The 26,122-nt window shown below is 33.2% G+C and overlaps 1 protein-coding gene and 1 long non-coding RNA gene across 3 annotated transcripts; both read right to left on the reverse strand.

Annotated features, from left to right (window-relative positions):
* Window positions 1–8,762: 8,762 nt before the first annotated feature.
* On the reverse strand, window positions 8,763–10,022 carry LOC144427142 (zinc finger BED domain-containing protein 5-like). The gene has a single exon (XM_078115879.1). The coding sequence runs from the start codon at window positions 10,020–10,022 to the stop codon at window positions 8,763–8,765; it is 1,260 nt and encodes a 419-aa protein (XP_077972005.1).
* A 3,661-nt stretch (window positions 10,023–13,683) lies between these two features.
* LOC144424407 (uncharacterized) lies at window positions 13,684–15,769 on the reverse strand. Of its 2 annotated transcripts, XR_013476705.1 has the most exons (4): window positions 15,687–15,769; window positions 14,309–14,423; window positions 13,893–13,961; window positions 13,684–13,814 (listed from the first exon to the last, which is right to left on the reverse strand). It is a non-coding gene; the product is annotated as an uncharacterized LOC144424407 (long non-coding RNA). The 2 variants fall into 2 exon arrangements; XR_013476703.1 differs by lacking the exon at window positions 15,687–15,769 and having other exon boundaries at window positions 14,309–14,448.
* Window positions 15,770–26,122: the final 10,353 nt, after the last annotated feature.

Below are 26,122 nucleotides of genomic sequence, written 5' to 3' on the forward strand. Positions count from 1 at the left end.
AATAAAATACAAAACTTATTGAGCAAATATGCATTTTATTTCGGTGGCAAAAAATAAAAAAGTTTAAAATATATTATTACTTTTTTATTCTTCGAGGAATTGCTCCAACTGTTCCACGAACTATCCTAAAAATAAAACAAAATTCACTCAAGAGTTTATAGGAAGTTTTCATTCGGGTTGGCAAAACGTGAGATTCAACCAATGATTTTCAAAAGGGCTTCAGTTTACTGTATGGCCAACAAGTATTTAAACTCAGGCAACAACATAACCATCCACTCATTTGCAAATTTGAAATGATTTCAATTTCTTCTTTCATATCTTTCTTAAGTCGCGTTATTGAAACGTTTTCAAAGCTTCTCCTATGACATACTACTTACAATCAGATTGAATTTAATATTGATTTCAATAGCATAACTTCAAGATTAACTCTACTTACTTCCTCCTCCTCCTCTTCCTCCACCTCTCCCTCTTCCTCCTTCTCTACATCCTCCTCTTCCTCTTCCGTGACATTCAACCATATTGCCAGCTTGCAACAGCATCAGTAATGAAATTATCTGCAAGAACAATAGTCCGACAGGAGCACTAAAATTCATATTCCGAGTCTGCGAAATACTAAGTTAATATGCAATAGAACTGAACTAACTATTTATGATAAACAATATTACAAAAATCATTAGATTTGTTAATTCGCGTAAAATGTGTTTGATGTGTAAATGATCTCAAACAAATAACCCACCACCGCCGCGTTGTGCAAAAATACTTCAAGTACAAGTTGCAAAAATGTTTCATGACGAGAGGCTTTCAGTAGCAAGGTTGGAGATTTCTGTCAGAATGGCAGTTTAATAATTTTGTCTGTTGTAATCCCGAAATGCAACGAATTCAGCATTACATGTTTTTAAAATTGATACCGGGATCACAATAAGTAACACAACAACAAAAACTCAGTTTTACCAGTCGTCGCCAAGGTGATGCCTCAGTGAAAACTCAAAAATGGCAACAAAAGTGTTTGAACCTGCAAGTTTACTGTCTCAAGTGATTTGTAAACAAAACTAGGCACAACCGCTTTGAAACAGTCACGTATTTTTCTTATCAACAATAAGGCTTGAACATTTCCCACAGTCGCGTTATCATGCAACTACATAAATTTTAAATAAAATATAAATTAATTGAATCTTTTTGAAAAATAGCATTTTGAATGCTCATTCTTGGTCTCAACTTTAAAAACTAATTAATCTTGAAAGGCCTGTCATCGCAATTTTTGCTCGATATTTTACAGCTTTTTTTCTATATTATTGAGTTCAAACAAATAATCTAGATATTTCATCCATAGGATAAAGTCTAACTAAGCTAGTTGTATAATGCATTTTATGTATGATTGTTGTACTTAATAACAATATAATTATACTTCATAGCTTGAGGCGTGTATTCAATTCTAAATTTTATTTTTGGCTCAACATCATTTCTAGTTTTCATCGTAATAATTTAGAGTACTTCGTAGCTTATGACGTGTTCGCCTAATTAATAGAGCTTTTCGAATTATAAGCGACACCATTTGGCTTCAAACAAATTAATACTTTTTGTTTTCAGAAAATACCAGATATCAACCAAACCCTTCCATATATCTCTTTTAAATCTCCAACCAAAAAAGCACTTCACGGTGCGTTTTACAAAATATATTTTTTTTACCAAACAATCTATACATGTCATTCATAGAGTAAAGTTGAGATAAGCATATTGTATATCGCACCTACAATTAGTGTAATCAACATAGTAATCATATTTCATAGCTCAAGGCGTGTAAGTTCAAAATTTCAATTCTAAATTTTATTTTTGTTTAGCGTCCATTTCGTTTTGTTTTTCCTTAGTTAAATTATAATACTTCGTAGCTTTAGATGTGCCTGCTTAATAGGATTTATCAAAATTTATTCGCCACCATTGAGCTTCAAACAAACCCTAACACTTACTTTCAGAAAATTCTGTGTCCACCACACTCTTCCATATAACTCTTTCATATCTCCTAACAAACAAACAAAAATTGACTACGATGGGTTTTACAAAATACAGTTTTTGTTTTAGTTCATTCTATAGGTATTTTATTTTATTCTTATATTTATTCTCGACTTTTATTTTCACACGACATGAGAAACTGCAAACACACAGTCAAGCGCACAACTGTAAGCCAAACAATTAATATTCAGTATTGTAATGTTATATTATAGCTTGAGCGTGTTGGCCGGGGTTATTTAATGATATTACAAGCCCTACGTACTTTTTCTTCGTTTATAAGCGAATCCTTATTCATCGTAGCTCGAGGCGTATTTTCCTAATATTGTTTGTTACATTTTTGAGTTCAATTTTCCGAGTTTACGCTTCAAACAAGGGTTGATGTTTCAAAACTCTCAAATATATATTTCACATCACCAAGCGTATACATATTTATAATGAACTTCGAACTTTGGCTTCCAGTCATCCTCATAACTTTATGCGAAGCAATAAATATCTAGTAATGACAGAACCGAACGAATCAGGAAGATTTAATTCTTATCACATAAAACAAAAAACCATACATTACATGTTTCGTATGAGCAGTTTGTATCAGATATATCTTTCAAAATGTTAGATTCTTATAGTTTGCCTTGTAAATTCAGTTAATTTGTCTATAATGAATCAAAAATGATACTTATTTAAAGATGCGTTAACGACCTGTTACATACACTAAGAATAAGGTATTTGAAATATTGTTACCACATTATTCTTTGATGATTTTTTCCCAATACATCGTTGTTGGGTAATAACATCAAGCCTTGCTTACAGTGACCAAAATCTCTTTTTCTTAAGTACCACATATTCTCTCCTTTTCATCAATTACTTTCCTCTGTCTTTCACTTTTGTTTCACAGCTAAAACTTTTTATCTTTTTTTTATTTGGGTTTTCTGCGATTTCTTTCTCAAATGTTCCATATGCGAATTCCAATACCAAGTTTTGTTATTCCAACTAATATGCAGAATTTGTAGAAGAAGTACCCATACAAACTCAGTTTTAACAAATAACCTAATCGTCAATGATGACATATTGTATGACCACGAATGTAGACAAAGTGTATATATCTGTCGCCCAAGTCGAATGATCTGCATTCAAATCTAACCTCAACCCATTGTAAAACATTTTAATATTTACGTATTATAGGCCTACCTAGCATTGATCAGACAAGAACATTTCTCACAAATGTCCATTCTGTTGAATGTCTCAAGAGTATTGAACATCTCATATTGATACAAAATTACAGTCCAGTTTTATTTTCAAGCTTCATTGAAGTAGATATATGTTAGTCCTAATTTATTATATTATATGAATGTCATTGGATATAGTAGGATTCCTTGTATATTCAGAATTCCGCAGAAAATGCCTGAAATAAATTTAGATAAATGTTCATTTAGTACCGGTTATATACCAAAAAAGATAATTTAAAATTTACATTGACCTTATTATTCTTTGAAAACTTTATCCCAATATTTTTTTATCTCAATCGTTCCTCGATTCCTATTTGAAATACAAATATTGTAATGAGTTTATGCGGTGTTTCAACACTGTCCGTTACGATTAATGAATAAGATGGTAGGCTTGGATTCATTGTCCGACTAACTGTCGCATTACTAAAATATTTTCAAAACTTTCAATCGTTTTTCTTTCCAATCTTATTCAAAATTAAGCCTACTTGCTTCTTATACTACTCCATGTTGCCATGCAACAATATCTAAAGCTTGTGTCACGGATTTTATTATCCGTGTGTTTTATATTAGTTTGTGTTTTTTATATTTACCTATATTCTTTTCGAGGACACTTAATTTGGATATACCTCATCCGGGTCCGGTTACTAAGAGACTCCGACCACCATCGAGTCGTGAGAAGACAAATCCAGAATCTGAGTCTCCTGAGTCAATACACAGAATTAGATCAACATCTTTATACCGTGGTAATGGCGAGCACGCCAGGATCGGATCATACATCTTCTACCGTGACACTTGCAACAACATCAGTAATGAAATAATCAGCAAGAACAAGAATCGAGTATTAGCACCAAAGTTCATATTTTGCATCTATGCTATACTAAATTACTTTTTATTAGCGATGGAACTAAACAATAGATAGGAAAATAATAAAATCAAAAGTGAAAAAATTTAAAATAACGCTGGCGTTCAGTAGATTTGACCGGGACAAATACTTTATTTCATGGAAGGAAATAACGATTGTTTAAACTTGAAATGATTGAAACGTTTCATTTCCCCTTTGTGAAACACTGTAATGTTCATACAAGTATACAATGTGAAATAACAGCTATGTTTTGATTTGGCGTTTTTATAATGAGGTAACCGACAGAGAAACTAAGTTTTAGCATGGTGGAACATAACCACTGCGAATTATTCTTAATTTACTTTACTTGTTTCTTTGGACATCTTCAACAAAATACATTTTTAATTTTCTTCAAGTTTCATAGCATAACAAAGTTGGTGTGTTTATCATTCCGATGCATTAAAACTTGAAAAAACTCCCCTCATCTGCTTGTCCTGATCGAAGTCGAGAATATTTTTGATAAGGTAGACAATGGTACCAATACTGTAAATAAATTAATACTACTTTTTTGGATTTCGTGTCTAAATATGGGAGCATTGCTCTCTTGATTTCCAGTGACCTACCAAGGATATGGTCGCGTAAGCCGACATGCTATGACATTTTTATAACTAAGTAACTCGAAAGGTCACATACAAATTTATACCAAAGAGAAACCTTATGTTTGTGAAATATGTGAGAAAACTTGTTCTACAATAAGTAAGTCAAAAAGTCACATGCAAAGAAATCTTATGCTTGTGGAATAGGTGGGAAAATTTGTTCTACATTATGTAACTCGAAAGGTCACATACAAATTTATATCGAAAAGAAACCGTATGCTTGTGGAATATCTGGGAAAAGTTGTTCTACATTAGTACAAATCCATACATGAGAGAAACTTTATGCTTGTGCAATATGTGGGAAAAGTTGTTCTACATAAAGTAACTCAAAAAGTCTTATACAAATCCATACCGAAGAGCAACCTCATACTTGTGCAATATTTGGGAAAACTTCCGGAGAGAAGCTATTCTTGTGTAAAATGTTTGAAAAGTTGTTCTACATTAAGTAATTAAAAAATTAACGTACAAATCCATACACGAGCGAAACCTTGTGCTTGTGCGATATGTGGGAAAAGTTGTAAATCGAAAAGTCACATACGAATCCATATCGAAGAGAAACTTTATGTATGTGCAATATTTGGAAAAAGTTGTACCACATTTGGGTAACTCGAAAAGTCACATACAAATTCATACCGGAGAGAAACCTCATGCTTGTGCAATATTAGGGAAAAGTTGTTCTACATTAAGTAACTTCGAAGGTCACATGCAAATCCATACCGGAGAAAAAAACTTAGGCTTTTGCAGTATATGGTAAAAGTTCCGGAGAGAATCCTTATGTTTGAGCAACATGTTGAAAAAGTTGTTCTACATTAAGTAACTCAAAAAGTCACATACAAATCCATATCAAAGAGAAACTTCAACTATGCGCAATATTTGGAAATATTTGTTCTACATTAAGCAACTCGAAAGTTTACATGCAAATTCATACCGGAGAAAAAAACTTAGGCTTTTGCAGTATATGGTAAAAGTTCCGGAGAGAATCCTTATGTTTGTGCAACATGTTGAAAAAGTTGTTCTACATTGAGTAACTCGAAAATTCACATACAAATCCATACAGGAGAGAAACCTCATGAATGTGGGAAATATGTAAAAAGTTTTTTTACATTGGGGAACTTGGAAGGTCACATACAAATATACACTGAAGAGAAACCTTTTATTTGTGGGATATGTGGGAAAAGTTGTTTTACATGGAGTAAATTAAAAAATCCCATACAAATCCATCCCGGAGAGAAACCTCATGAATGTGGGATATGTGTAAAAAGTTTTTCTACATTGGGACACTTGGAAGGTCACATACAAATATATACTGAGGAGAAACCTTATGCTGGTGAAATATGTGGGAAAAGTTGTTCTACATTATGTATCTCGAAAGATTGCATACAAATTTCTATCAAATAGAAACCTTATGCTTGTGGAATATCTGGGTAACGTTATTCTATATTAGTACAAATCCATACATGAGAGAAAACTCATGCTTGTGCAATATGTGGGAAAAGTTGTTCTACATTAAGTAACTCGAAAAGTAAAATATATGGGAAAGTTGAACAAAAATTGAGTTACTTGAAATATCTCATATATACCCATACCGGAGAAAAAGTTTTCCTACAACAAGTAACTTGAAAAGTCACATACAAATACATACTGGATAGAAATTTTATGCTTGTGCAATGGGTGGGAAAGTTTTTCTACGTTAGATAATTTGAATAAAGAGTTTATGGGTTTGGGTTTTCATTTGGTTTGGCAAAACATGATAAACAATTCAATCAATAACATTCACGTGGGCTTCAATCTACTGTCTGATCAACAAAAATTTGAACTCGGGTATCAACATAACTATCCACCCACTCATAAAAATTGGACCGGTTTCAGTTTCATATTTTATATCTTTCTTATGTCGCGTTGCTGATACGTTTATATAGTTTTTCCTATCCCATATTATTTCCAATCATTCTGAATTTGACATATATTTCAATTGCATTACTTCAGCATTGACTCTACTTACCCACATTCATTCCTCCTGTTCCTCCCGATGCTCCTAGTTGGCATGTTACCATATCTATAGCTTGCAGCAACGCCAGTAATGAAATTACCAGCAAGAACAATAGTTTTGCATGAGCACAAAAATTAATATTTTAACTAAATTAATTTTTACTAAATTAATTTTTATTAGTGATGAAACTAAACAAATGAAAGAACTATATTAATATCCAAGGTGAAAGAATTTAAAATATCGCTGGCGTTCAGTAGATTTGACTGGGACACTGATAACAGGATAAAATGTTTGAACTAATATATTTGGACCAAATTGTAGTTGTAAATCCTTGTCAGATTCTTTTTATGTTCAAGTCATTGCATGTCCTTCAAACAAAATAATTTAATAAAATGTAATTATCAGCTTACAAAAATCATGATTTTGAATTTGAATGTCTCAGCTTCCTGTGAAGAAATGGTGTATATCTGCTTCTGAAACTTTTAGGAAACAGTTTAGGGCCTTGCGTCAATCTTATATCGTCAATCTTATTTTATTCCATCCATGGATTACATATTTAGACTCTTGGAGCAGTAAAATAATATTTCAAAATTATGAAATTTATCGAATAAATTGAAATTACATCAAAAACGGCGGCGGTGGTGGAAGTTGGTGACTTCATTCAGCGGTGACTCTGTCTAACTTCTGATTGAGTGCGCTAGCCCTTTTCGGTCTGTGATGCCAATGTGCTATCATTGTAAATGATCATATTGGTAGGTTTGAATTGTGACCAAGTCTGGGGATTTGTTAACGTTAATCAAGTGTAAATTATTGAAATAATTCACGATCCTTGACAAAAAAGAGCCACAGATGAACATTTCTCACCAACTCATCAAACTTTACTGAGCGACACAGAAAACAGATATCTTCACAATTCATTTTCTGAGTACATTACATATTTTTCAGAAGAACTGTCTGCACATTGTAAGAAAATGAATACAAAAAAAACAATATTTCTTGCAGGTGAACTCGAGATATTGATTTTAAATTGAAATGCTACATACTGAGAGGAAACGATGTGCAATTAATTTTGGAGTTATTTGACGTGTTCCATTACCATTCTTCACGAGAAGAAATGTTTGCAAATAACATGCAATGTGGAAATCACAGTGTTATTTTTAATTTTATTGGTATCATTAGAAAAAGAGGGCAAGTAGACCTAAATTTTAGTATGGCAAAACACATCCCAGCTCTATTTTAATATTATTAAAACTAGCATTGACTAGCTTTTCATTGCAAAATAAAGTTATGTTGAATCAAATTTTGAACGTCATTCACCTGTTTCTTTGTGCCGCAATAAATTTCAATAAAAATACTCTCCTCACTCTTTAGTCAATTCCCCCCCCCCCCCCCGTTCTTCCACTTTTAAATATCATGTGTAATAGTGGATAGCTGAATGTACATCTCCGCTTCGACATCCAATCGGCTCCTGTACTTTGTCTTGGTGACACGTACCGCGAAAACCCTGTTTCGCATAAGTAGGTAGTCGCAAAAGGAAAAATTTTCTTCATTGCCACTCTTGCAACGGCAGGATATTCATTTCGCATATTCAGTCAAAATTTGCCAAGTGGGTGGCTTATGAATTCTAATTTCAAACTTCCATCACTTGAAAGTTCGATAAACTCTTCTATGGTTTTGCCAGTGAAGAAAACAATTGAATTACTGAATGGGTTACGAATCCAATCAAAGTTGTCCGTTTCCCCGGGAAAATACTGGAGAAAAGTTGTTTGAAGTTCATTTAAGTGTCGTACAATATTGTTTTTTACCAAGTCATCTATCTTACGATTTCTGTTTACAAGAAAGTTTTACAGGGAAAGAAAGCAAGATAGATCGTTGATATTCACCATTTCACTCCAAAATTTGAGTTTCCTTTTCATGGCGGTAACTTTATCTTTGACTGAAAGAACGGTTTCGTACTTTCGCTTTCGTACATATTCGCCTTGCATGCGTAAGTTAAATTCATTCAACTTGTAAAATATATCTGCCATATAAGCAAGGCACTGCAGCTATGTTGACTCGTGCAAACGACACGACAAACTAAGTTTGCCTTCCTTAAAAAATGCCAATAGTTCCTCCCTTAATTCAAAAACTCTCACAAACACTTTACCTCGGCTCAACCAAGGCACAGCTGTATGCAACAATAGATTGCAATGGAGACTTCCCATATCTTCACAGATAATAGAAAAGAACCTGCTTTTCAGTGGTCTTGACTTGATGAAATTAACAATTTTTACCACGTCATCCAAAACCCTGGTTAGTTCGGAAGGCATTTCTTTTGCTACCAATTGATAACGGTGTATAGCACAATGAGACCCGGAACATTCCGAATTTTTCTGTTTAATCCATGTCACTACACCTTTTACTGAGCCAGTCATGCTTTTGGCTCCATCCGTGCACACATCCATGCATTTTCCCCAAGTAATTTCGTTTTCACTCATGAACGAATCCAAAGTCCTGAATATTTCCTCACCTGTGGTATAAGTGGGTAAAGTTTTACACATAAACAAGTCTTCCTGAATATCACCCTCATAGGCGTAACGAACAAATGCAAGTAATACCGCCAAACCTGCCACATCTGTAGACTCATCGATCTGGAGACAAAATAAATCGCATTTTTGTAAACGAGAGCATACTTCATACTTAATATTAATTCCCATGTGATCTATACGGCGGCTTACTGTGTTGTTCGATAAAGGAATGCTTTCCAGTTTTTTGGATTCGCTCTCGCCCAGCAAGATTTTCACAGCATCAAGGATAGATGGATTGATGAGCTTTTCAGCAATAGTGTTTGCCTCACTCGCTATAGCAATTCTTTGGCTCACTAAGTAAGATACTTCTAGTAATTTATCATTGAATGTTGTTGTTGAATGTATAATTCTTTGCATTGCTTTTATTCCAACAAGTTTGGTAGCAAAAAATGATATGCTTTTATTAGCTAAGTGTGAGTGATGGGTTTCAAGATGTCTCTTCAATTTGGAAGGGACCAATGAACTATTTTTTAAAATCTTTTGACATACTACACAAAGCGTGGGGTAGTCTTCGGAACCAGTCCAGGTGAATCCCAAGCCCAGATATCCCACGTCATATTTATGTTTAACAGCACGTTTGTTGCAGTCACTGGCTGGTGCAGGAGTACTACTCTTTGAAGAAAAATTATTATCATTTTCAACCAAAACCGTAACGTTCACAATTTCACTTTGTGCATCAACTTGCACAGCCGGCTTTTCACATCTTTTGAGGCTTCCCGTTTTAAGCCAAAGATCCATTTCAGCATTGAGATGTGAAATTTTAGCCTATAGCAAAACCAAAAAGATAGCAGTAAACTTGATAAAGTACCTGAAAGTCATAAAAATAGGTCGACGAGTAGCGAAAAGACCACAACCATCAAAACGTTAGACCGCTTTAGGCCGACGGTGACGCGATATTGAACAGTTGCCAGTTGGGCAAAACTTTACGATCCTGAGATGACCATGGCGACCAATTTAGTCGCAATTTCGACCCATGTTCGACGGAACACTTGGAAGACGCTCGCGTAACATTAGTGTACCGCGGAACACAGTTTGGGAAACGCTGCTCTAGACCATAGGTTTTCAAAGTGCTCCGTACGGAGCCGCAAGGTCTCCGCGAGAGAAACCTAGGGGCTCCGCGAGCTATTCGATTACTTTTTAAAATACTGACTTGCCTAATTTTGTAACTGTCCAAAGAGGCAATAACAGCTTTAATAAATTTTGACACAACAGTATAGCCACGAAATATGGCATAGAGGCGGAATTCAAAAAAATATTTATAAGCAGGAGCGCAGCCAGGATTCTTAACGGGAGGGTTCAAAATTGGAATCGGAAATTTCTGCGGAACGTTCTTCTCGACTAAAAAAAATTTTCAGCGGATAACGAGATTCTCTGTTGCGTAAAATATTCAATCCATGATCGATGCGATCATTTAAAATGTCTTAAAATAAAAGAAAAAACGAAGAAATTTGAGTTGAGGATTTACCTCATTTTTAATTAACATGTTTTTCACATTGGAATCATAATTCCCCACGAGAACAAAAAAGCAATTATTGTCGTCATTGTAGAACACAGACATAGAGATGTTTGGGGTTTGAAAAACACGTCACTCTGACGAAAACAATCGGCGATTGTAACAAAATGCAATCGCAAACGGTATTACCGACCTTTTAAGTCTTCCATAAACATCAAAAGGGAAAAGATTCGACCCCTAGTTTATTAATACGTATGTCAAGTGTCAAATTTACAGCCTTAATATGTACAATTTATCTTTGAAATTTAGATTTATTTATGACTTGTATTACCTCTATTAAAAAAGGTTTAGCATTTAAATGAAGTAAAGTACTTTTACTCAGTAATATTAATCGGAAGGTAACAATTTTAAAATTTATTTTGAGGCTCCGTGAATAATAGTCAACCACTTCGAGGGCTCCGCAACACCAAAAGTTTGAGAATCCCTGCTCCCTATGCAGCCGAATCTGCTGGATAATTTTGTGAGGCCCTTCTAAAAATTGTCATAACTGTTTGTTCAAACGTACGAGAGCCTTCACTTTAATTTCATCAGAATGCGATATTTTGTCGCTTTATGCCAGCCGTTTTTCGAATAGCGTGTGCTATTCGCTAGACCGTGTTACGTTGAAAATGAAAGAATTTTTTTTTTCTCTGAAAAAAGTTTTGTTTTAGTATCGGTTGTGATCAATCTAAGCGAAACCGACTCGACTACCAATTCTCTCAAAAAGGACAATTACGTCTTCCACCAGACAAGTCTAAACCTGCTATTCTAGACGGCGTGTAACTCTAGATATTAAAGAAACAACGACCGCTTGTCGACGCGAGAAATTTCTCGCGGACGTAATCATTGTTTGTTTATTATTGTGCGTGTAATCATTTATTACCTTGTTTACAGTCGAAATCGAATGCTCGTTTGCTCAAATTAGTTTCGTTCAAATAAGAACAGATTCATTGTATATTTCTCTGCTTTCCAAATACCTATAAGATATAAAACTCGTAAAATTGAAAATATAATAAAGAAAAATGACGCGCTACCGTGAAAACATCGCACAAGCATATATCATGCTTAAAAAAGCGACTCAAAAGTTTCTTATTGGTTTTGTTATAACTTAGTCCACGATAAGACGTATACATGAAGGATATTAACTCTTAACTCACAATCATATTAGGGACATATCTTCATAAGCGGTTAAATGCTTGCCCGAAAGTAAGAGGCTAGACCACAGCAAAAATGAAAAACAAAAATTTCTTTTCGTTGAATGCTGGAGTCCGTCAGTATGTCTATAATTAATGTAAGATTCTGAAAAGTTTAATAGTAGTTAACTGATGGAGGGGACAATCTTTAGAGATTTTTAAAATAGAGTGAAATTATAATACATTTAAAAAAATATCGTGTCGTTTGATCGCAGCTGCCTCATCGAAAAAAAGTTAGTTCACATAGGCGTTTTATCACGCAAATTCTCCTTGTCTTACGAAATATTAAACGTCTTTCCTCTTCTGTGCAAGCTCATCCTTCTCAGTAATTTGAGTAAATCCGTCATACCGCGACACCGGCCACACATAATTAGTACTGTAAATATTTATTCATCAGTTTTTGTTTGAACTTTAGTGATGATAAATAAACAATTGATTGACACCATTTTTCTTTACAATTTACCCTCTCATTTCTTGGTGTTCCGCGAAGCGGGATAAAAAGCGTAGGTGTTCCGTGGCTGAAAGTGTTTGGGAAACGCTGGTCTAGAGTATAGACTCTAGTGTTTGAAATATTTGTAATGGAGTAGACGGAGACTTGATTTGCAGAATAGTTATTTGTAGCAATATTATATCATGTCCTGCGACACTATTGAGCAAGGATCAAAATACATAATATTGCTGTATAATTAATATCGTGGACCATGAATACTTTACGATAATTTTGTAAATTGATTTTTTTTTTTTCGTAATTTTATAGAACCTTTTTTTGTAGAAAGGCTGAAGACTTCCTCCAAGATTTGAAGTATGAAAATATCAAAAGTGATAATTCTGTTCGTGACTATGAGCAAGCATCATTTTGTCACACGAAGTTGTTTATCACGTCTATATTCAAAATCAATACCGCATGCATCATGAACATAGTTTTATTCCTTTTATTGTTTAGCTTTCTACAATGTAAAGTTACCATGAGAATTAGATTTATTTAGGAGGCATTAGCCACTCAATCAACGAACGTGTCATTTCCTGATTTTTACAACATTGCCTGAACAAGGTATTCATTAAAATCTTCATAACGAATCGTTTTATCCACTTGTACTGATTCTTTCCATCATTCCCGTGGGATTAGTGAGCGTGGTAAAATTCTTTAGTTCGCTTGGAAATGCCCACATTCAGTGATAAATTCCGAAATTTAACCACCGAATACAACAAATTCAACTGATTCAAAAATTTGTCAACTTTCCCAACAAAAATGAAAAAACGCTGACATTATTTTCCAGTTTGTAGGGTCATGAGCGCTTTACATCTTGGATGGGTAATAACAACTCGCATTGCTTATAGTGTTTATGTTATCTAGTTTCTCGAGCTCCACTTCTTCTCTTGTTTTGCTTAATGTTCATTTCTCTCTTTTTCCATTTTTTAGAAAGATGTATGACCATTGACTTAAAAAACAAGTACCCACACAAACAACACAATCGTAAAGGTAAAACCTGTTAAATTATCACGAATATAGACAGCGTATGGATCCGTGGGCTGGGCGCCCAAGTCGAATGGTTTCCATTCTAAACTAACTTCAACTCTTTATCAAACCTTCTAATATTTCATGTAATATGCCGAGCATTGATCAGACTAAAACACTTCTCACAAATGCGCATGTTTGAGTGACACAAGAGTATTGAATTTCCCCTTATTTATACAAATCATAAGATCATTTATTGAAATTCAGTTTTATTTTTAAGCTTTATTTTTATAAGATATAAAGTAGATTTATATAAGTGTAGTTCATATAATATGAATAACATTGGGTATAGTAGGATTTCTTATATGTTGAAATTCCGCGATAAACGTCTGCAAATAAATGTAGATAAATGTTCATTTAGTGTCGCTTGCATACACAAAAATAGACGATTTAAAATTTACATTCACCATATTATTTTTCGATTACTTTATCCCAATATTCTACAATCTCCAACTGCTCCTCGAATCCATTTGAATCTACAAAATTACCAATGAGATTATGCGATGTTTTAACACTGTCCGTTAGAGGTAATGAATGAGATGTCATGCTTAAGTCCATCGTCCGACTCACAATGATTTGAACGCGGGCAACAATATAACTATCCACCAGTAAATTTGTAGTGAATTTATTGTTCGACTTACGATGACTTGAACTCGGATAACATTATAACTATTCACTTAATCTTAAAATTATGAAAATGATTTCAGTTTCACCGTTTTTACTTTTCTCGCGGTTTTGAAACTTTCCCTATCGGACACTATTAACAGTCGAGGAAATTTGACAAATCTTTCAATAACACATATTTAGCATTATTAATACTTACTTCCTCCTGGTGGTTTTTGGGCTGCAACCATATCCATAGCTTGCAAAACCATCAGTAATGAAATTATCAGCAAGAAGAATAGTCGACAATGAACACAAAAATTCATATTCCGAGTCTGCTAAATATTAAGTTAATATGTAATAGAATTGTACTATATTTGAAAACAATATAATAGAAACAATTAGAAAATTCGTTACTTCGTGTAAAAGTTGTTTGCTGAGTCATTATCAATGATTTCATCCAAGATACCACAGCCGCGGCGTTAAGCGAAAAACACTTCAAGTACAAGCGACAAAACTGTTTTCTAACGAAAGGCTTTTTATAGCAAGGCGTTTTTATGTTTAATCCCTGAATAGCAAAATGGAACAAAACAAAATTAACTCAGTTTTATTAGTCGTCGCCAATATGTTACCCCATTGAACGATCAAAAATGGCGACAAAAGTGTTTGAACCTGCAAGTTTGCTGTCTAAGTGCTTTGTATTCAAATTCACTTAGCTCAAAAGCTTTGAAACAGTCTAACATTTCTCTTATTTCACCTATAATTAATCCGGCTTGAACACGACTCACGATCGCGCTATTACGGAACTAGATAAATTATAGAAAAATCCATAAATCAATTGAGTGATTTTGAAAAATAGCTGTTTGTATTATACGCCTGTTAAGTAAATTATTTCATATGAAGTTAACGCACGCTATCATAAACACCACTATGGTTATTCTAGGGCTCATTCTCAAAAACAAATTAATCTTGCAAGGCCAGTCATTACAGTTTCTTCTCGACAAAGCAGTATTAAATAGTTTACATTCCATTTACAGCTATTCTTCTGTATTTTTGAGTTTCAACAAACAATCGAGAATTTCATTAACAGAATCAAGTCGAACTAAGCAGGTTGTATAAAATAAAGCAACTTATGTACGATTGTTGTAATCAACAAAGTAATCATATTTCATAGCTCGATGCGGGTTTTCAACCCTACATTTTAATTTTGGCTCAGCGTCATTTTTATTTTTCTTCATTGTGAAATATATAATACTTCGTAACTTAAAACGTGCCCGCTAATTTGTTTGTTAACTTTTAGGCGCCACCAAAGATCTTCAAACAAATCCTAATACTCGTCATTTTCAGAAATATCTGATATCAACCAAACTCTTCCATATATCTCTTTTATATCTCCAAGCAAAAAAAACAGCTCATTATTCGTTTTACGAAATATAGTTATTTCAATCCCATTCTATTGGTATTTCACTTTATTCCTATTAATAAAAAAATACGGTTTGTTATAAAATATGTAATCGAGGTAAAAAGTTTAAAAACTTTTGGGAAAATGACAGCAATTTACCTATTTCTACTGGTAGAAACAATAAATTCTACATTACCTGCTCACTGCACAACTACTCACTGCACGTCGTAGCAAGAAAAACAGCACTATGTAATTCCCTTCTTGGTAACTTGATACATTGATTTTGAACTAAAACATGACAACTTCCTGTATGACTCACTTGGCGTATGCTTTGTTAATTTCGTTTTGCCATGCACGCATAAAACATTAATTGAACATGGGCCGGCCTTAGCGAAACAATTGCTCGAGACCTAGTCTGAGTACATATACACGTAAAGAGGAAACGGTAAAACTTTCGTTAAAGAATATGAATTCGTTTTTATTTTAACTTCTAGTACAAAATGCCAATTAAAGTAACGCAATATATTGAGCACTACGTGTATCAATGTTGATCGATATTCACTAATCGTCGATATCTAGTAATTCCTGATTAGATTTAGGCACAAAAAGCTTCTCTCACAAGATGCCACGTGCAAATATTTCGACTATATATACCTATCATTAGAGAAAGGCCCACTGCGACCGCATCCGTGGCAATGGCTATGGCCGCCATGTCTGAGAATATCGAGGCTAACTGCAAAATTTGCTTTGTACCCACTATCGGTCTTTTCAATATTTGTAATAGCAAAGTTATACATGCACGCAATGTTTTATTAAATAAACTTCAAATAATATTGGATTAAAAAGGTTTCGTATTTGTTCAGTTATTTTGAGTACACGCCTGAAAAAAGGACAATAATCTAAATGAATATTATGAATTTGGTACCAATTTTAATCCCCGATGGTATTAAATTACGAATATATTCACCTGATTATTCTTCAAATAATTTTGACAAATTTTCATACATATCATATTTTTCTTCGAATCCGGCTCTTAAAATACAAATTTGACTCACAAATTAGGTGTTTTCATATTGTCAGTGAATAATTTTTGCTAGACCTGCCATTTCTAATTTTCTATCATGCAAATTTTGCGCAGCATAGGTCAGTTGATGGACTTATAATCCACTTCCACTAGCAAGAGTTTGAGAAACAGATTATGCATTGCCAGCATTTAAAAATTCCCTTTTTTTTAATTCAACCGCTCTTTTATCTTATAATAAAAAGAAAACAATCTAATCAGTTTTTAATTGCAACTTTGCGGAATTAGGTTAATTCTACTAAACCCCTCGTGGACCAAGGCATCAAACCATAATTACAGCTTGTAGCAACATCAGTATTGCAACAAACAGCAACTACAGTCTGGCATTTGCCGTACAATTCATATTTCAGGTATCTGAAACGCTATATTAATATATAGTAATTATGGAACTAAATTATTTAACGAAATAAAATAAAATTTTAGTGAGTGATTTTGAAAATTGCATTTTGTATATCAGTTTCGGCCGAACAAATTAGTAATAAATTTTCAAAGTCTATTTAGAGACAGATTCCATAAAAATATATACGAGTCATTAAGTTATTAACTAATGCAGTAATTCGAAACCACTAATGCGTTTATATCCTCTTACTCTGTTTCAATAAAGAATCTCGAAATTTCTTCACTAATTGAAATTGGACTTCCTAAGCAAAATCAAGGAAGTTTTAACAAGCCCAGTTTATTTATATTTCTTTTAGATTAATCACCTCACCTCATAATTTCTAGATTTTCGTATTTATGGGAAACTGCAAATATTCAGCAGCAAAGTTTACTATTATGCGGATAATATTATGCCTATCTCAATTATAAGAAACATATCAACTTGCATCAACAAACATCATATATTACATCTTTCTTAAGAGAACTCAGCGACACCACAGCCAGCAAGACCATTTTTATAAAAATGATTTACTTTATCAGGAAGTATTGTTTTAAATCGAAATGTGGAAACTTTATGTATGAAATGATGTCTGGTGGTCTATAAATGCTTGACGGGTTTCAAATCTTTTTTTTAGTTCTCGTGGAAATTTCTAAATTCAGCGAGGAAGTCCGTAATTTTGATAATCAAAGCAAAAATGTTCAAAGAATACCAAAATACGCCTCGTGTACCAAAAAAATGCAAAAAAGCTTAAGCTTGACAATATTTAATAGATTGAAAGGTCGTGCGCCGACTTTACATTTTGGATGGATAATGATAACACACATTTCTAACAGTGTATAGGTTCTCTCGTTTCTCGAGTATCACTCATTCTCTCATTTTCATCAATTTTTTTTTTTCTCATTCTTTTTTTTATTATAGCTGAAACTTTTTAATCTACATTTTGATTTGTATTTTCTTCGATTTCTTCCTCAAATGTTTACTTCCATTACACTCTCCAAATTTATTTTAACCTGATAACGATATGGGAACTTCGATACCTGGTATGATTTTGTGATTGTATTGTGAAATGCTTAAAATAGATAGTGATTTGCACGGCCATAGCTTGATTAAATTCATCAATTGAATTAAGGTGAACTAATAGCGCTCTCTCGCTATCTGAAAATTTTTTAAATTTAGTTTATTCGGTTCTGGTATCTCATGATCCTTGACTTGATGTGTTCGGCAGCCAAGTCGAATTTCACGTAATATACCTTGCATTGATCAGACTAGAACACTTCCCACAAATGCGCATTTTGTTGAATGACTCATGAGTATTGAATCCCTCATATAGATACAAATCATAAGTTTATTTATTGAAATTCAGTTTTATTTTCTAGCTTTATTTTTATAAGATATGATGTAGATGGACCCAGTTTATATTATATGAATAGCATTGGATATATTAGGATTCCATATATGTTCAAAATTTCTCGATAATGCCTGGAAATAAATGTAGATAAATGTTCATTTAGTACCGGTTGCATACCAAAATAGGAAATTTGAAATTTACATTCACCTAGTTATTTTTTGAAAACCTAATTCCAATATTGTTTCATATCCAACTGTTCTTCGAATCCCACTGAAAGTACAAAATTATAAATAAGATTATGCGATGTTTTCAAACTCTCTGTTCAAATTAATGAATAGGAGGATAGGCTTGAATTCATTGTCCGACTAACAATGATCTGAACTCGTGGAACGACATGACTATCCACTCACTAGTAAACTTGGATTTATTTCAGTTTGATCTTGATATGTTTTATGTTTAGAATAGAAATTAAATAATTATCCCGGGGAAACGAAAACCATCAAGACTGCTGAATTTATTGCGAACCACGGAATATCTTCTGGTTACCAGTTAATGTCGGGCATGATATTAGTTAGCTAGTTATTATGTTTACAGATGCATGGAATTAATAGTGGAGACAGCCGTACACGTTACTGAAACATTGTTTCATTTTTCAAACGTTTCCCTATACCATACTAGTTAAAATGAACCTAGATTTGACATATCTTTCAATTGCACAACTTCAGCATTAACACTACATAGTTACCTTGTCTTCTTCTTTGGCATGCGACCATATTTACAGCTTGCAACAGCATCAGTAATGAAATTACCAGCAAGTATAATAGTCGAGCATTGACACCAAAATTCATATTACGAGTCTGGGAAAGACTAAGTTAATAACTAATGTAATTAAACTAAACAAATTTTATGAACAATATATAAATCTTAAGTTAAAATTTAAAATAAAGAACTTATTTCTATAGATTTGACTGGGTCAGTGACAACAGCATAAAATGGTTAAATCAGTAAAATACAGTAAATCAGGACAAAAATGCTTGTAAATTTTTGGCTGAGTGCCTGGTGAAGAGCAAAGTTGTAAAAATCTAACAGGACTGCAGTTATTTTGTTCGGTCTATTCGGAATCTAAACATTGGAATGAATGTAATTCACTTCTTAAGGAATCAAGATTTCAATTTCGAAATTGCATGCCTCAGCTTCCTGTGACGAAATGATGTATGTCTGCTCATGAACCTTTCATTATATTTGTTCCAGGCATAATTCAGTCCTATACTAGCCATATAAAACAACTTTAGACTCTCGGAGCTGTAAAATGGTATTTATGAATTATAACACACAACGATTAAAATAATATAAAAATATACACAAGTCTTTGCATATAATCTTCACTGCGCACATCTCAAAACAAAACAATTTCTTTTAAAATCTTTTCAAAAAAGAAAACTTTTGATTTCTGTCTTTTAATAGATTCGAGCAGCACAGAGCCTCCATCAATATGATGATGTAAAATTCTATCAAATAATAAAATAGGTACACCAACACATACTATAAAATATTAAATAATATCTAATTTCCCTTAACATGAAATTTCAATGCGCTCAGGGTTCCAGACATAACTTCCTGTGACGAAATGTTGTCTGTCTGCTCTTGCAGGCCTGTGCGTGCTCTGTATATTTTCTTTGTGAGCAAGAGTGACAGTTCATTTTCAAGAGAAAGCAACATTTTTTTATTCTATAGTTTTTGAGGAGCATTCCGATATTTGATAGTTTGTTACTGTAATATATAGCCATGTATATATTATCCATTAAATATGGTTTGGTTTCAAAATTTCACTGTTATCTTAAAATCTCTAAAAATTATTCACTCCAGTTTGCGTTTGATAATTTGCGACAATTATGTGAATTTTTTTATAAAACTTTTTTTTGTGAAATGACTAAAGACTTCTTCCAAGATTTTATGTACAATAATTATACAAGGCAATAATCATGATTAGAAGCAGGCCTCAACAAAGTTTTATTTATTTTATTGTTTAGCTTTCTACGATGTGAACTGATCATGTGAATTGGAGTTATCTGATACGCATTATTCATTTTATTGTACGGTCCGGCGCGTATTTCACATGGTTCACATGGCTTCACATAAAATCAACATTGTACTGGTCTCTCGTTTTTCATATGCCATCATCATACGCCTCATGTTTCTACAAAAATGCAAAACCCCCAAATTCCGAATTTATTTTGCTAGTCAAATGCTTGTTTAATTCTTTAAATCGTCGTAACTAAAGAGCATAGCTTACAGTGCATTGTTCTTCTATTTTTCAGATATCATATATTCTATTCTTTTTACCCAAATTTTCATTTCGCTCTTTTTCTATTTTGTATCCATTGGGAATTTTTTTATTTCTTTTTATTTTCAAAGACTTCCAGCTATTAGGCAACACAAGCCCTGAAATGATGCAATGGTAAATAATCACGGATGTGAACAATGTGAATGAACTCGCTTGTTTGATCGCCAAGACGAGTGATTTGTGTTCAAAACTTACTGCAACCCATTATGAAACATCTCAATATTTAATGTAATTTATCTAGCAGGTGCTAGGTTTTAACACTCCTCACACACGCACAATTTGATGAACGTTACTTGGGTAGAAAGTTTTTCGTTGGCCGTTTTCTTTATATATAATAAAATTACCCATATTAATACAAATTATAAGTCAATTTATTTTGATTCAGATTTTATTTATTGCATATCATATATATACATTTCAAATAATGTTATACACAATATATTTTCATGTAAATTCTGAACCTCATGCAGAATACCTGAATCAAAATAAAAGATGTGAGCGAATTAGAATTTGATCCCGGTTGCCACAAATAGAAAATTTGGAATATATATATGATCACCTTATTTTTCTTTAAGGAATTTATCCTCCAACTGTTCCACGAGACCACCTGAAAATACAGAATTGACTCAAGAGTGATAAGTTTTTATTTGGTTTGACATAACACGATATTCAATTCAATCAATGATATTTTAGTGGGCTTCAATTTACTGTCTGGCCAACAAAGATTTGAACTCGGGCAACAACAAAACTATCCAGCCACTCGTAAATTTGAAATGATTTCATTTTCAAATTTTAAATCTTTGTAATGTCGCGTTGCTGAACGTTTTAGCTTTTAATTTTCCTATTTTATACTATTTACAATCAACCCAAACTTTGCATATTTTTCAATTGCATAATTTGAGCATTAACTACACTTACTTGGTCCTACTTGGCACGAAGCCATATCTATAGCTTGTAACATCATCAGCAATAAAATTAGCAGCGAGAAAAATAATCGGGTATGAGCACAGATATTCATAATTTGCGTCCGTGCTATACTAAACTATTTCTAACAGTGATGGGAATAAAAAAATATACGAATATGTTAAATTTGAAGTGGGAAAATTTAAAATATTGCATGCTTTCAGTAGATCTGACAGATAAGAGCATAAAATGGTAAAACCAGTACAATTGGACAAGATTGCTTGTCGTAAATCTTTGTCTGGGTCCCTTAATCAGTGCAAAGTTGTAATAACCGAACAGAATAGCCATAAAAATAAATTATATTGCGAATTCTTTATTATGAGTCATTTCCAAGTCATTTCGTGCCGTAGCAAATAATGCAATGGAATGAATGTAATTCTTTAAGAAATAAAGATATCGATTTTGAAATCGCGTGCCTCAGCTTCCTGTGACGCAATAATGTATGTCTGCTTCTAAACCTCTCAGTTATGTTTGTTCCAAGCATAACCTAATGACCGCTGATGTTCCTGGGTCATTTTGACACCCCTCTATAATTTTCTATAATAGAAAGTACGTACACCTACACATAATATGAAAATAATAAATATTATACAATGCACTCTCATCAAATATTCACTGCGCTCAGCTCAATCTTAAACCGTAGGATGCAGAATAAATCCTTCTTTTGGGAGTTCCAGACATAACTTCCTGTGACGAAATGTTGTCTGCCTGCTCTTGGAAGACTGTGCGTGCTCTGTATATTTTTGTGTGCACATAAATGACAGTTCACTTCCATGCACAAAACCATTCTATTGGTATTTTACTTTAGTCCTATTAATCTGCTAGGCAGTTAGTTTTTTACAACACATATTTATGAGCAACTGCAAAATATGGCTCATAGTCATCCTTTAAACTGTTTGTGAAACAATATCTAGAAATTACAAAACTGCACAAATTATGGAAATATAAATCTGTCTATCGTTATCATAGAAATTAATAAACTATAGTTTCCATGTTTACATGTTACAATATCAGCATTGGATTTACCAGCAAAAAAGCTGTTTTATAGAATTTACTCCTGAATTCATATTTCGAAGTTATAAAACGCTAAATTAATAAATTAAAATAATTTGATTTTTTATGAAGAAAGCCGTCTCTTGTAAACCATTTTATATGAAGATCGGGAGCTTCTATAATAGATAAAGCCTTCCGCTCCATGAGCTTTTCAGCGTTTTTGAACGACAAAATACTTCCTAACTAGATATTGAGAATTAAAAATATTATCCTCAACCAGAGCATTGTAATATCAAGAGTTTTAGGAAATTTTCTTCTTTTTTACTCTACTACAACGAAAAATCTAGAAATTTCATTCAGTGAATGAAGTTGAGCTCAATTAACAGATATCACAGAAACCTATTGCACGGCTGTACTCTCATGTGATTTTATAATATAGCTTGGGGCGTGTTAGCTGGTGTTATTTAATTGTATATTAGCCCTACGTCATTTTTCTTCGTTTATTAGCAAATATTATTTATTTTAGCTTGAGGCGTATTTTTGTGATATTGTTTGTTACATTTTAGTGTTTAACGTTTTGATTTTCTGCTTCAAAAAGGCATTGTTGTTTCAACGCTTCCGCATATATATTCCACATCCCCAAACAAATTAAACCATCTCGAAGCTTTATATATTTAATTTATTACATTCCCCCCACCCCCATTTTTTTAATTTGAGATATTGGCGTCAAATCAGGATGTGACTAGTTGAAATAAATTATGTCTGTCATGATGTGAAATGTTGAAGTGCCTCATTTCTTTTTCACAATGATGTGAAGTAATTTGGTCTGGTGACAACGATAAAATAATTTGCTTCCATTAAATTGGATTTTTACAAATTTGCCATGAACAAAACCCTATAGTCATGGATTCACAAGTACTTTTTTGAGTTTTATATCGATTTTATATCGATATCTGAGAGAATATATTCTTATCGTTGCTAGAAATAGAAGAGCATCATAAGAACGCGTTCCAATAAAAATCAGTGAACTTGGATAATTTCTATTAGAGTTAAGTCTCGTGTTCCAACAAAAATGCAAAAACGCTAAATTCTGACAATATTTTCCTGCTTGAAAAGTCGTGCGTGCGTTCTTACATCATGGCTATGTAATAACAACAAGCATTGCTCACAGTGTATAAGTTCTCTCGTATCTCAATTACCACTCATTCTCTATATTTCATCAATTTGTCCTTTCTCCCTTTTTCGATTTTATTTTATAGTCGAAACAAATTTTTTTCTCCCTTTTTTGATCTAGTGTTTTTTGCCATTTGCCTCTCAAATGTGTCTTGTCATTCCACCTCCAATTTATTCTTGTAAAAATTGCTTTTTAGAAATTTCACTATCACGTACGTTTTCCTGATTGTATTACTTATAATTGAATCTGCGATCCGTTTGCTGGCGGTATTTGACGAGAGATTTGATTAAATTCATCTAGCAAATCAAACATAAAAACATTTCTCATAATTTCGCTTTTGTTAAATGACTCAAAACATTGAATTTCATCATATTGATACAATTCATAAGTTCATTTATTACAGTTCAGTTTTATTTTCAAGATATATTTAGCTAAACCTAAAACAATATAATGAAGTGGTAATTCTTTCTCTAAGAATTCCTGACATAACATCCTGTGACAAAATGTTGTCTGTCTGTTTAAAAAATGTTGCGTGCTCTCTATATTTTCTTCGCACACAAAAGTGACAGTTCACTTTTATGCGCAAGCAAATCTTTCATTTTATATTTTTTATATGGATCATTTGGTATCCCTGGTATTAATTGAGATTATAATGTTATTTATTGAAATATACAGACTGGTATATAAGGTCATTCAATATGTATTAATATTTCACTCAAAAAATTGTCCCCTCCATCAGTTGACTACTTTTAAATTTTTCACGATCCTACATTAATTAATCATACTGACGGACTCCGGCATTCAACAAAAAAATTATTCTTCGTTTTTTTTATTTTTGCTGTTGTGTAGTGTTTGAAATATTTCTGTAATGAAATAGACGGAGACTTAAAGAGAATTTGCAGAATAGTTACTTGTAGCAGTATTATAACATGTCCGGCGAAACTACTAAGCAAAGATATTAATACATAATATTGCTGTTTAGTCTATATCGTGGACCATGAATACTTTACGATAATGTTGTGATTTGTTCGTTTTAATTTTGCTCTGATCAAGACATTGAGCCAAGGATTTCACAACGAGACATTCCGCCCTCTTGTACTGATTCCACCACATTATGCTGTTATCCGTTACCCAGTCAGAAATACCAAACGCATGCCTTAGTTTAAATTATCATGAGTCAAAAATAATGTTTGTTTGTCTGGAATGTTTGTTATTGTCTTGTTTAGAAGAATAGCTCATTTCCTACCCAGCAATATAAGAATAAACGTTATATAGCATTTGGAAGTAATAAAATATTGCTTACAATTCACGCGTGTACTTCCCGCTGAGATAGAAAAACGTCGCACAACAAGAATATAATTCAATAAACTTTGGCGTTGCGCGCTAACCAATAAAAAAAGCTAGTATGATAAGGTCTTATTTTGAAGTTCATTTCACAACGTCAGGAAGTTATAAAAATATTGAGTCGTTTGATCGCAGCTGCCTCACCGAAAAAAAGTTAGTTCACATAAGTGTTTTATTGCTCAAATTCTCCTTGTCTCACGATTATAAGCTTTTGTGATTCATAATAAATGTTTTATTATGACTCATAAAATCATTCAACGCGATAAAGCACAAACAAACAACCGAACGATCGATCAATCCTAGCCTGGCCTGATTCGATGCGATGACTTCTTCAACGGGAAAATTTTCACCACGCTCGAATGACGCGCGTTATCGGAACTGTTTTAGTATCAGATCAAAAGAGAAAACCAATACGCAGTCCACCAAGCCAAGCTAGTATGATAAGCTAGTATGATAAGGTCTTATTTTGAAGTTCATTTCACAACGTCAGGAAGTTATAAAAATATTGAGTCGTTTGATCGCAGCTGCCTTACTGAAAAAAAGTTAGTTCACATAAGTGTTTTATCGCTCAAATTCTCCTTGTCTCACGATTATAAGCTTTTGTGATTCATAATAAATGTTTTATTATGACTCATAAAATCATTCAACGCGATAAAGCACACATAACTGTTTTAGTATCAGATCAAAAGAGAAAACCAATACGCAGTCAACTGTATAGTCACATTTGAGCTTTACAAGAGAATAACATGCCGAACAGCTGATAGAATGAGAAAGGTGGAAATATTTTTATTTATTGACGTTACGAGAGACCTCATCAAACACGGGTTTCAGTTTACGATCCTCCAGTAACATCTAGCATTCTAGCGTATAGTACTCTAAACCAGTGATTCCCAAAGTGGGCGATATCGCCCCCCAGTGGGCGAAAACGATACAGAGGGGGGGCGAAAAAGTATAAGGGGGCGATAGGGGGGCGATTTCGCGAAACCTGTTTTATGTTCGACGCACT

Source organism: Styela clava, chromosome 1 (assembly GCF_964204865.1).
Source record: "Styela clava chromosome 1, kaStyClav1.hap1.2, whole genome shotgun sequence".
NCBI classification, from domain to species: domain Eukaryota; kingdom Metazoa; phylum Chordata; class Ascidiacea; order Stolidobranchia; family Styelidae; genus Styela; species Styela clava.

What these genes read in the sequence shown, in the direction of transcription:
- LOC144427142 (XM_078115879.1), bottom strand. Translation starts at nt 10,022, where the DNA reads ATGGATCTTTGGCTTAAAACGGGAAGCCTCAAAAGATGTGAAAAGCCG.